The 12,167-nt window shown below is 45.9% G+C and overlaps 1 protein-coding gene across 3 annotated transcripts in view; it reads left to right on the top strand.

The window, feature by feature from the left end:
• Window positions 1-12,167, top strand: part of Ano6 (anoctamin 6) — a 187,060-nt gene that overhangs the window by 30,435 nt on the left and 144,458 nt on the right. The window contains exons 1-2 of one of the 3 annotated variants that reach the window (XM_029469721.2): window positions 9,117-9,487; window positions 9,632-9,694. The exons of 1 other annotated variant lie outside the window; for it this stretch is intronic. In XM_029469721.2, the coding sequence (XP_029325581.1) occupies window positions 9,472-9,487; window positions 9,632-9,694 (79 nt within the window). In that variant the 5' untranslated portion in view covers window positions 9,117-9,471. Of the gene's footprint in view, window positions 1-9,116; window positions 9,488-9,631; window positions 9,695-12,167 lie in introns of those variants that run through there. One more of the 3 variants, XM_021183694.3, reaches the window with a different exon arrangement.

Below are 12,167 nucleotides of genomic sequence, written 5' to 3'. Positions count from 1 at the left end.
CCATGATCCCAGGCTTCAGATAGGCATTTGGTGACTGACTGCTCATAGTGCAGCCCTTTACCTTCGCTCCTTCAGCCACACATCCCCTCTGGTTCTCTCTCCCTTTGAAAGGCACCCACTGTCCCCTTACAGTGTTCCATTTCCTCTTCCTCCTCACACCCTCACGTCAGCTTGGTGCTCTCAGCGGAACACCAGATCCCTTTAATTCCTCCTTCTCTGGTTTCTCAGCCAGGCTCCTGGCTTGCTTCAAGCGACCACGTTTCTAGGCCCGCAGAGGGACCACATCGTTGTTTGCATCTCGTTTTGCTGACCTAGTCTTCCCAAATGGCGCCCTTTTCCACTCCATTTTCAGATTTATCTGTCCAGAGCAGGTATATGAAATGTCACCCTCCAGGTCTTTTGGGAGGAGAAGGACGAATTGTCCTGAGAACGAGAACAGACCTGTGTGGGAGAATGACGTAAGCAAGAGCTCACGTCCCAGGGTTATTAGCGTGCTAATCAGGATCCCTAAGGGACACCTCTGAGAAAACTGGAAAAATAAATTAATTTTTTTTTCTGTAAATCAAGCAAGTGGAAAAAAAAAAGAAAGAAAGAAATGGAGTTTTGAGATGAAAACACTGTTAAACTCTGCTTGGTTCGGCTGCTTGTGAATTATATGGTCTTCGTGCCAAGCATCACCCATTGTGATGGTTTGTGTATGCTTGGCTCTGGGAGTGGCACTGTTAGGAGGTGTGGCATTGTTGGAGTAGGTGTGTCACTGTGGGCATGGGCTTTAAGACCCTCATCCTAGCTGCCTGGAAGTCAGTGTTGTGGTAGCAGCCTTCAGATGAAGACTTTCAGCTCCTCCTGCGCCATGACTGCCTGGATGCCGCCATGTTCCAGTCTTGATGATAATGGACTGAACCTCTGAACCCGTAAGCCAGCCCCAGTTAAATGTTGTCCTTATAAGAGTTGCCTTGGTCATGTTCACAGTGGTAAAACCATAATTATCTTTCAAAAGGATCATGATTAATAGTAGTCATTAAGTGATTTCATATTCAGCACAGGGTCTGGTACATAGCAAACATAAGACATTCTAGTAAGATGGAAGCACCACTAGTCACGTGTGCAGGCGTACATGTTTATAAAGTACATAAAGACGAAAGGCTGGCACTCATCTACATACAGTGAGGTCATAATTGCTTATTTATTCTTTCCATTACTTTACTAAGTAAAAACAAGAAACAGGCAAAGCCATCTTCCAGAGGATAAAGCCACATCCCTGTATGTTTCATCCCATGATTCTCTTTCTTGCCTGCTCCCTCTTTAACTCTTGGTTCCCGAACCCTCTGACTGACTTTGAAGTACCATGGTCCTCGTTCACGCTGGCTTCTGACTGCCCTTGCTGTCCATCCTTGTGTCTAGGTTATTGCCATCGCTCCTTTAAGGTTTATATTGACATCACTGTCCCAGCAGGTTGAGTGTTAGGGACACGTGTATTAAAACTGTCTGATTCATATTTGTTTACCTCAGTGGAGTGCTTTCCTCCTGAGTGGGGACTTTACTAGAAGCTGAAAATGGAACGTGGTTTAGTTGCTGACCACGCACGCCCTCCACGCTGCTGACAGTCCTAACAGAGGGAAAGGGGCATGTGACTTCTCGAGGGTAGGAAGTGCCGTGGGATCCCTGGTACAGGGGCTACTGAAGGAGAAAAGGAAGTGGTGCCTCTTGGAGGACGGGCTTGGGAGCGTGTAAGTTTTGCGTTATTTCTGTTGGACAGGATGAGTAGCTGTTTCCCCAACAGATAGCACAAAGGCAGGTAGATGTTCCCAGTAGTTTTACAGGGAACCAAGGCAGGTCATGGGAGGAGGGGCTGGCAGTCAGAACGTGGGGGGGGGAGGGGCTGAGCTTGAGGTGGGTTCTTCTTGGTGCTTGGCATGTGGCAGTCACCCAGAAATGTTCAGACTGCATAGTATTCCTCCTCCCGGTATGTATGGTGGGCTTAGGGGTTCGAGCTTCTCAGAGCTTCTAGATAATTCTTTCTATGTGTTTCTGCTTTTGAGATTTTCTTTTCTCCCTAGGGAAAGGGGTTTTGGATTTTATCAGATCCTGCTAAAGCATCGTCTGTGAAAAGCTGAGAGCCATAGTTTTTGAAAAACAAAACAAAACAAAACAAAAACAAAAGAAAAACAAACAAAAATTCAAGAGAGTGTGCATGTACACACTCACACATGCATGGGCACACTCATGTATGTACACACACACACACACACACACTCACACATACAGTCAATGGATGAGGACAGCGGCAGAGTACAGAAATGGTTTGAAGATGCTTTGACTCCGGCTGAGCTTGGCAGGGATGTCCTTGGCGCCCACAGGGCAGGCCCTCAAGTGCTAGAACCCCGCAGGGACTAGCCACTGTCATGCTCTGGAAGTTGGCTCCAGATACTCTTTCCAGATCCTCCAAGCAGGCTGGTTTCTGCCTCTTTGGTTCTTCTCTGACACCTCTCTAGGGCAAGAAACATGGGTTTGAAAGACTGGAGAGAGAATGGAAGTGCCTCATGCTTTGTTCCGAGGTAAGGAGAACAGACAAGCAGGCATTACAAGTGTGGTTTCATGGTGCCCGTTTTCTAGCAGTAAAGAAGGAGTCAGCATGAACTGAACCCTCTCAGAGGCAGAGTCAGTCCCACTCCTTCATACCCAGCAGCCCACAGAGAGATGCTGAACTAGCCAGCCCTCAAGATCCGGCCCAGGCAGATTCCTCACCCTCAGTGCAGAATACCCTCTGCATCCCTTTGTTCTAGCGCAGTGGTTCTCAACCTGTGGGCCAGGACCCCTTGTGGGGAGTCACATATCAGATATCCTGCATATCATATAATTACATTACAATTCATCATAGCCTCAAAATTACAGTTGTGAAATAGCAATGGAAATAATTTTACGATTGGGGCACACCCTAACATGAGGAGCTGCACTGAAGGGTCGCAGGCTTAGGTAGGTTCAGAATCATTGTTCTATAACGTGATGGGCCCCGGCAAAGTTGTTTGTATTTTCTCTTCCGTCAGGCAAGCCTGGCTTATTGCTGATGTGCAGGCTTATGAATTTGAGCTCCCCAGCCCTAAGGTAGCGAGTTCAGCTTGTGTAGTTTATTGTGCACAAAGGAAATTCCCAACGGCTGACTGTTCTCTGGTATTCTTGGCTTGGTAAGGCAGAGTGTGTTTTTTTATGGGAAGGAGGTTGATCTTAGCAAAGATAGGAGCTGCCTTTCTACAGGGAGGGTTTTGTTTGGTGTTGATCTGATGCAATGTTTGATGTTATCAGCTCCCTAAGACATGTGGGTAACTTCAAGTTTGCATGTAGATCAACGGTCATGGAATAGACACAGTGCCCACTGTTGGTCACACTGGACCTCTGGGTCCTCTTGGGAGCACCGTAGTCACTTAGAATCAGGGTTTTTTTTGTTTTGTTTTGTTTTGTTTTTTTTCAAAGCTTGGGAGCTTGCCTGGTAGTGTCTTCATCCTTGTCAGGGTAACAGACCTTTCTGAGGACTCTGAGGACCCACTGCAATTAAGGAATGCAAAATTTCAAAAGAGGATTATCCAAAAAGGAAATGCAAGCGTCTTGATGGTTTCTCTGGTATATGAGGTCACTGACAAACAGTGATGAATAGTTTTCTATTATTGAGGGACAAAGAGTAAGAAAATTCTCGTGAACTTTATTACAAGGTCCTCACTGGGGTCAGTGAGAAAGTATGTAGAACATTTCCCTGTGCTTCTGTCACCGTGCCTGTTAACACTAACACTTTTAGCATTTCACTGTTGCGTTTTGTTTGTTTGTTTGTTTGATTTTTATTAGCCACTTCATTTGAACAGGAAATGGAAGGAAGCTCATGGTTTAGATTGATCGCCTGTTGAGAACAGACTCAGAACCTTCCATCCTGTTAAATATTCAGGAGGGAAGCATGACTGTCCCCACTTGTGGGGTCACTAAGACAGTATTTTCATGGCATGTGTGATAATGGCAGTCCTTTCGGTGTGGCATCTGCCTGAGTTTGTGTGACTCTGATTGCCTTGCTTCTAGTTCTTCCACAGTGGTGAGTCTGGTGTTTCCTTCGGGTCACCTCCACATCTTGTCCCAGGTTCCTGTCCTGAAGACATTCACTGTCTCTTGAGAACAACTGTTCATGGTCCAGTCAGTCACTTGTATATCCAGAGCAAGCCCATCACTTGTGACACTAAGGCTGGCGGAGGCATGCCTAGTGGTGCAACAGATCTGAGCTGCATGCTTTCTTGCCATAGAGAAAAAGAAAAACAAAAGCAAACAAAACATTACCTTATAACAAAGATAAAACTTTTAACTCACGAGTTTGGGCCGCCACAGGGACGGCAAGCACCCAACAGTGATAGGCTGCGTGAATAGTCCACCAGGTGAATTGACTGTGATCTGCATTTAACCTGCTGGTGATAAGCCTGGTATCTCCTGCTCTGGCTGTACCACACCCCTTTGTATTTGCAAGGGTTGATTATGTGAGCAGTTCTAGAGAATTTGGAAACCATGGAGAACTGCAACAAACAAGCAACAAAGAAGCTGGAAAATCGCAACAGACAAGCTCACCCGGCTACATTGCCTCCCAAACACAAGCCCTGGAAAAGCTCCGGCAAGCCGCTTCCCTGCCCTTTCAAAGGGACGTTTGTAGCTTTATGCGGTTCAGACATAGGCTCCTTTTCACTTGCCTTGCTGATAAGCGGTCCTTCCTCTCACTGTATTTCTTTCATTGTGGTAATATGTACATAACATTTATCATTTTAATCTTTTCCTAATTTTCCCCAGCACTAAGCATACTCAGTTATTCAGCCATCACTGTTATTAATTTCTGGAACTTTTCATTATGTATTCTATACCTATAAAATATATATCACAAATCACACTGAATAGCTGAGTAATATTCTGTCACATACATTTATTGTATCCTGTTTACCTGCAAACACACAGTAGAGTCATCTTTTGTGTTCACTGCCAGACTTTATGTCTAAGGGAGTAAACAAAATGAGGTCCAGGGATCGATCGGTCAGGGCTGGGGAGGTGATGGCTCAGCAGTGAAGGGCACTCACTGGCTGCTCATGTAGGGGAGCTGGATTGGGTTCCAAGCACCCCCATGGTGGCTCACAACTGAGTTTCCAGGGACCTGATGCCCTCTTCTGGCCTCCTTGGGCACCTGGCATGCATATGATGCACAGACAGAAATGTAGGTAAAACATCTGTAAATGTAAAAAGGAATAGTGTTAAAAGTATTAAAAATATGGTGTGTGTTCTACAAGACTTTAGAACTCTAGAAGGAAGTGGCCAGCATCAGTCCTGGAGTGCTGTCAGCACAGGGACTGTGGGAGCTTATAAACGAGGGGAATTTGGCGTGAAGTTTCATCTATGAAGTCATTCGTTGATTATTATAATTGCATGCCTCAGCTTTTTCATTTTATAACGAATTATAATTGTGAGCTATCTGTCAGTATAAATCTCAGGCCATATTTCATGTTTAGCCTTTGTTTTCTCCCTAAAGGAATTCTTGTCATCACCCTCCCCAGCCCCCCCACCCCTACTGTGCCACTTTGTATCTCTGTTTGGCCTCAAAATTACCACCCTCCTGCCTCCTCTGTGTTCCAATCCCTGACACTGTAGGTGTTGTCTCCTGCTTCTCTGTAGGATAGTATTAATTTTCAGTGTTAAAGGTGTGTCTTTACTGGCTGGTGTCTGGGGTAGTCACCTGTCACGCTGGCGTGTACGTTTCTCATTCTCTTTGGCCCCCAGCCCATATGCTGTGGAGAGGTCTCTCCATCTCAGCTGCTTCTCATATTGGAAAGTTTCTGTTTCCAGAAAACAGAAAAAGTAGTCTAGGATGCCTTCCTCAGCTCATTTAGTTGCTTTTGATTTTAAGAGGTAATACATAGTCTGGTGATACAGAAAATGCAGGGACCTGTCTCTGACTGAACAGCATCATTTAGACAGAGTGTTAGCCTGGGTGACTCGAGATCCGACGAACGCTTTTGATATATCCCTTTCATGATAGCCGAAAGATAATGTTTAGCTGTTAAAACGTACCTCTACATACCCATGTGTGTTTGTGTTAGTGTACATGGGTTTTTAGGATATATAATTAATCCTCCCTTTAAGGCCAAATTCACAGAGCAAAAAAGGTGTGGAAATTTGGGTCATGAGTAGAGTCACTTGCTTGACATGTGCAAGGCCTTCAGAGGGATCACCAGCGTTGCACACATGGAGGGTGGTTAGCATGGCTGAGTTAGACATGGTGATAACCTCTTCATAATGGCTCATAACCATGCATAATGGCTCTAGCCACAGGAACAGGGGCTGTGATAGCAAGAATCAGAGGGGCTGGGATTCTGGGAACCTGGGAGCCCTGTGTCAAGTGTCGAGCAGCTGGGAAAGTTCCAGGTTTAAATTCTAGGCAATTTCCGGTAATTCAAATTGCAAAGCCTTTCACAGTGTTCTCAACCCTTTCATTTGAGAGCGGAAGGAGTGAGTCCTCGCTTCTTGTTAGTTTTTTATGTTGGCAATTCCATCCTTAATTAAAAAAAAGCATCGGCATTTTCATTATGAAAATGGCTTTCCTGAGTTTACAGCTGGAACCACTACATTTAGTTGTTTAAAACTCGCTGCCATTAGCCTATGCAGTTACTTTTATGTAAAAGCAACCTCAAATTGATTTAGGGCATTCAGGGTTTGGCAATTTCCATTCGCTCACGAGTCACAGGAGACTGGGAGAGTAAGGATGAGCTGCGGAAGAGTCTCAGGAGTCTCACGGGTCCACTGCCCCCCAACCACCGGAAAAGCGTCACATGTTCACTGCCCCCTGAAGCCAGGAGGAGTCGTTGCTGTACTAGTTCAAGGAGTTGAGTCTGCCTTTTCGTCAGTTGTTTTAAGTTGCTACAACAACCATAAGAGCATCCCAGAACAGGTCTTGAAACAACAGATGTTTCTTTTCATGCAGCCCTGGAAGGCCTAGGTCAAGGTGTCGGCACTCCCTGTCTCTCGAGGTCAGCCTCCCTGCTGGCACACAGATGCCTTCTCTTGTGTCCCTGTATGGTTTTCCTCAGCATGCACACAGGCTCTTGGCACCTCTTCCTGCAGCAAGAATTCTTCTGACTGGTTTAGGGTCTACCCTACTAGCCGTATGCTAATTAACATAATCATTAGCTTAAAGGCTGCCTCTTCCAATAGTCACCTCCAAAGGAGCTAGGTGTTAGGCCTTGGACACTGGGATTGTGAGGAGTTGTGTTCCCTAACCCTCTGTTTACAACAGCGTTGCTTTGTTTGCATGTGGGGAGATTAAAGAACCCCAAAATAAGGCTCCAGGCTCCGCCAAGTTCGTGTCTGTTATTAAAGGGGAAGGAGGACAGGTGGAGGAGAAGATAGTCCAGACTGCTGTGAAGGAGTTTGAAGGAAGACATCCTCCCTCTGAGTGCTCTTCTGCCAGGTAACCACCTCCTCTGACTTTGCACTCAGCGTTCTGTGGAGGTAGTTTTCTCCATGCGTTAATGTGTCATAAGGAGGCAGCCATGCGCTGGCTGGCCTGAGATACTATGTAGCAATCCAAGTAAGTGTGTGTATGTGTGTGTGTGTGTGTGTGTGTGCCTGAGATACTATGTAGCAATCCAAGTAAGTAAGTGTGTGTGTGTGTGTGTGTGCCTGAGATACTATGTAGCAATCCATCAAGTGAGTAAGTCAGTGGGGGTGTGGGGGTGTGGGGGGTGTTGTTTGGTCAGCTATTAGTGGGCATTCAGGCTGTTTCTGGAGCCACCCCGACTCCAACTCCCAAAGTGGATAGCTGGATTCCCTTTAAAGCCAAGATGGAAAGAACCACTTAATAAAGGCAGTAGGTCTCTGCCTTTGGTGAAAACAGTCTTTGTCTTCGATTCCTGTTTATTGTTGGCTAGCACTGAGAGAAAAATCTTCCAGCCTCTCCAGAGAGGCCCATGCTGCGCAGGGAGGGGTTTTCCTTGGCCACTGAGGTCATCTCAACCCTCAGCCAGCCGTGCCCAGGAATAGGGGTCCCGTCTGAGTCATTAATAAGCAGGAGTGCCCACTTTCAGTTAAACAGTCTTCCTTGTAAGCATGGCTGTAGCATGTGACCCGAGCCTTTCTGCCTGGTCCTAGTCTGGCAAGGTGGCAAGGGGCAGCTTCTTATGGACTGTGGGCAGTTGTACTTCTCATCAAAGATCTCAGTGTAGGCCAGGAGGGCCAGCAACTCCTGAGGTTAGCAGGTCCCATGAGCCAACCGCTGTGGCTTGGATACTAAGGATGGAACGCTGTTCTGCATGGCCCTGAGTTTCCCACTCCAGCCTCTCAGCCTTAGGCATCACCTGTCATTACTGTATAAACTGTGCCACGGTGGTGATGATGCACAGTGGAAAGGCTGCTCCTCTGAGGCTTTCTCTTTTTTTCCAGGCCCACAGAGAGTTCATTTTCACCTGAGACTTCTAGCTGTGAGAAGGGCTGGCAGAGGTTAGCCCTCTTCTAAAGCCATCTTTAGCAGTCCCAAGGAGGTTCCGAGATGGCTTGTGTGTCCATGCTCATGTTTCTGAGGCTCTGATTTTAAGGACGCCACGGACATGTTGTGCATATGGGCTTGGGTGCAGGAAACCTGTAATTCAGCAAGCGTTTAAAAGGCTGTCTGCAGTGTTTCTAATTACTGTTTGTTTGCTCCACCAGTGCCTAATAAGTGGATTTAAGTAACCTCAGGAGCGAGGAGTGCAATGCTCATGTTACAGGCAATCATGCAAATCAAATTCTGAGAGTTGCAAGAGAACACACTGCGGAGCCATTGTTAGAGAAGTATGCCACTGGGTTTTAAATTTAGAACAAGAGCAGTTTGGAACTTTCCCACCTGTCAGGCAGGGACATGAAGGACAAACTCACCTGAAATCAACTGCTGTCTGCAGACCATTTATAAGTCACCAGCAGCCTCTGGCATCCGGCTGTCTTCTTAATTTAACATGGGAAGGAGGGACGGGGAGACTTACGGGCTTCTCTTCCCTTCTTTCTCCCATCCATCATTGCCTGTATAGGAACCGGAAATGCAGGTCCGGAACACTGGGCGTCAACCTTGGGTACGGCTTGGCACCAGCTTGGGAATTTTCAGGTGCCCGGGAACTGATCCCCACCCCAAGGTGCTGGTTTAATTGTCTGAGATGCAGTCTATCCTGGGATTTTAAGAAGGTCTCAGGAGGATTATTAATATACCAAGATTAAGACGGCAGGGATTTGAGAGGTTGCTTCAAGAAAGAAATCTCAGCCCTGGTTTACACGTTGGTAACAGCTGGAGATTTTGGAGAGACAAAGAGGCCCATCCAGTAAAACCACATTCCTGGATGAGGGAACCAGGTTTCTGAAAAGCTCCGGGGGCCGTCCTGGTGTGCAGCAAGAGTCTGGCCCACTGATTGACCGACCTAACCAAGTTCTAACGAAAGGAAAATGGAGAGCCTGGAAGGTTAGAATGGCTTGGTCAAGGTCAGACGCTTGCCGCAAAGTCAGGCCTGGGACTCAGGTCTGACACCTCTTCTGGGCTCTCTGCTGCCCAACGCCAGCCGTTATGTTTGTTTATTGTATTTATTGGTACCTCCTCGTCCTTCAGGTGATGTTCCTGACTCCAGGAGGCCTTTTCTGGCTCCTCATACTCCTCTACCATCCGGTCTGGGTAAGATTCCCCCTGGTTGTGTTTGAACAGCACTTGTATGTAGGTCTCCCCTCACGTGGCCGGTTCTGGAGAAAAGCCCATAACGTTCTTGTGTACTGTGTAACTTGATGGTACGTGTTTGTTAGCTCCTAGGCACCACTTGTTCAATTGCACCGCCCTAAGTTTTGGTCCACATGGGTTGCTGAAAGTAATGAGATGCTATATAGGAGCGCTAAGTGTATTTCCTGTGGCCCACTGCATTATGGGTCAGGATCTCTCTGGGGGGAAATGTTCTGCAAGGCAATGTTAATGTTGGTATGAATGAAAACAGGATTTGGGTGACCTCGGATGTTGCTCAGGGTGCTTTGAATGGCATGCTGCTGTCAGGGTGCTGGTGTGAGGATGGGGAGCCTGGGGCCCCTCAGCAGATTGAACGTTGTCTGATGGAAATGCTGTCTCATGGAACCGTGCTTTAAATCATCTTTGTGTTCATGCTGAAGATGTAACTGTGGGCGGTCAAGCCAAAGAGCTGAATTAAATTTTTTGGCTCCGTAGATGCAAGTTTTTTTAAATGACAAAAAAAAAAATCGTGCCTATCACTGTCATCCTAGATGTTTAGAGTCATGGTTTTCACCAGGAAAGCATTGCCAGCTCCGTGTGCTTGTGTTTCTTTGTTGTGGCTCTGTAGCCTATAGGCGGCCGTGTGGCTCAGTGTAAATATCACACAAAGAAATGGTTGTCGTGGGTGGAAGATTCAGAGCTGAACTTCCTTGGAATCAGGGCCACTAAATGGGCAGTGTTGCGGGTAGACGAAAGGATGTTAAGGTGTTGAAGAACAATGGCCAAAATGTATAGAATTTGCCGTCTATATAAACACGTTTCACAGATTCGTGGCTAGCAAGGGCTGCCACATCCCTGGGGGTGTGGAAGCAAAACCATCACACATGAGGGAAAGAAAATATTTTTGTTCGATTGTTTTCTGAGATGGATGTCATGTCCCTGTGTCTGAAGGATGTCCCTAAATACTTGAGTTTCCCCTACCTCCACAGTACTAGATCATGAGTGGGGGCCATCCCACCTAGCTCCCACTGTAAGGCGTTTCCATAGTATTTCATTTTACTATAGTGTACAAAATGTATTTTGCATCACTTTAAAAAAATCTAGAAAAATTTCTACTAGTTTTTTTTTTCATATTTTTGGATGAAAAATATTTAACAGGCCAGACAAAGCCTATCAGTGAGCAGCTGTTCCTGTCTGAACTTCAGAGGCATGGCCGTATATTCTAGAATAAAAGGGAAGAGAACAATTAATGTTCTAAGCCTATAAGGAACACCGTTCCCACCTAGGTCACACCGATGACCATGTGTAACTGCCCTGCCATTTAGGACTCAGGTTTTACAAGTACACACACACACACACACACACACACACCACATGGGAACAGTTAGAACTGGAATTTGAACCCAAGTCTTTCTGATTTTTAAGTCCTGTGTCTTTGGCCCTGTGATGAGGTCTCCAAATGAGACTACTTATTAACTTTGAGCATTGACTATGTTGGCAGAAGAGCGCTTGCTTCAGTGTCTTAGAACTTCTATTCAGCAATTGGTAAGTTGGTGAGACGACGATTGTGAGGCGTGGAGAAAAGGGAACCCATGTATACCTCCATGGGAAGGTGAATTGCTGCGCCATTATGAAAAACAGCATGGTGGGTCAAGGAAAGGTTAAGAGTAGAACTTCCGCACTATCAGACAGTCATAGTATATACCCAGAGGAAAGGAAATCAAGACCTGCATCTCCATGTGCATTGAAGGATTATTTCCAGTAGCTTAAATATGGAAATACCCATCTGTATGGATAAAGAAATTATGGGATATGTATGTATGTGTGTACATACTCATGTATGTGTATGTATGTACATGCCTGTGACTATTATGGGGTATGTATTTGTGTGTACATGCCTATGAGTATTATGGGATATATATGTGTGTATATACATGCCTATGACTATTATGGGATATATATGCATGCCTGTATGTGTGTGTATGACTATTATGGGATATGTATGTGTGTGTACATGCCTATGAGTATTATGGGGATATGTATGCATGTGTGTATGTATGTGTATATATGCACATGCCTATTAGTGTTATTCAGCCATATAAAAAAGGAATTGTGCCATTTGTGATAGCATGTATGAGTCTCAAGGACATTGTTCTAAATAAATAAGGCAGAAAGGAAAGCCAAATACTGTTTATATGTGGAATCTGAAAATGTCAAACTCACTGAAGCAGAGCGCTGAACAGTGGTTGTCAGGCCCTGGAGGAGGGGGAATGGGCAGGTGCCATCAGATGGTTCTTAACATTAAGGTGAGTGAGTTCTAGGGGTGCGGTGCCCAGCAGGGTGGGAGGTGGTATATGTGCTAATGAACTTGACTACGGTGATCAGTGATCGACACAGGATGTATATGTGCAGTGAAGCCTTATGGTCTGTGAAT

This window comes from Mus caroli, unplaced genomic scaffold (assembly GCF_978045245.1).
Source record: "Mus caroli unplaced genomic scaffold, Mus_caroli_1 scaffold_16, whole genome shotgun sequence".
Taxonomy (NCBI): Eukaryota; Metazoa; Chordata; class Mammalia; order Rodentia; family Muridae; genus Mus; species Mus caroli.
This window is presented reverse-complemented; position numbering and strand designations above follow the sequence as displayed.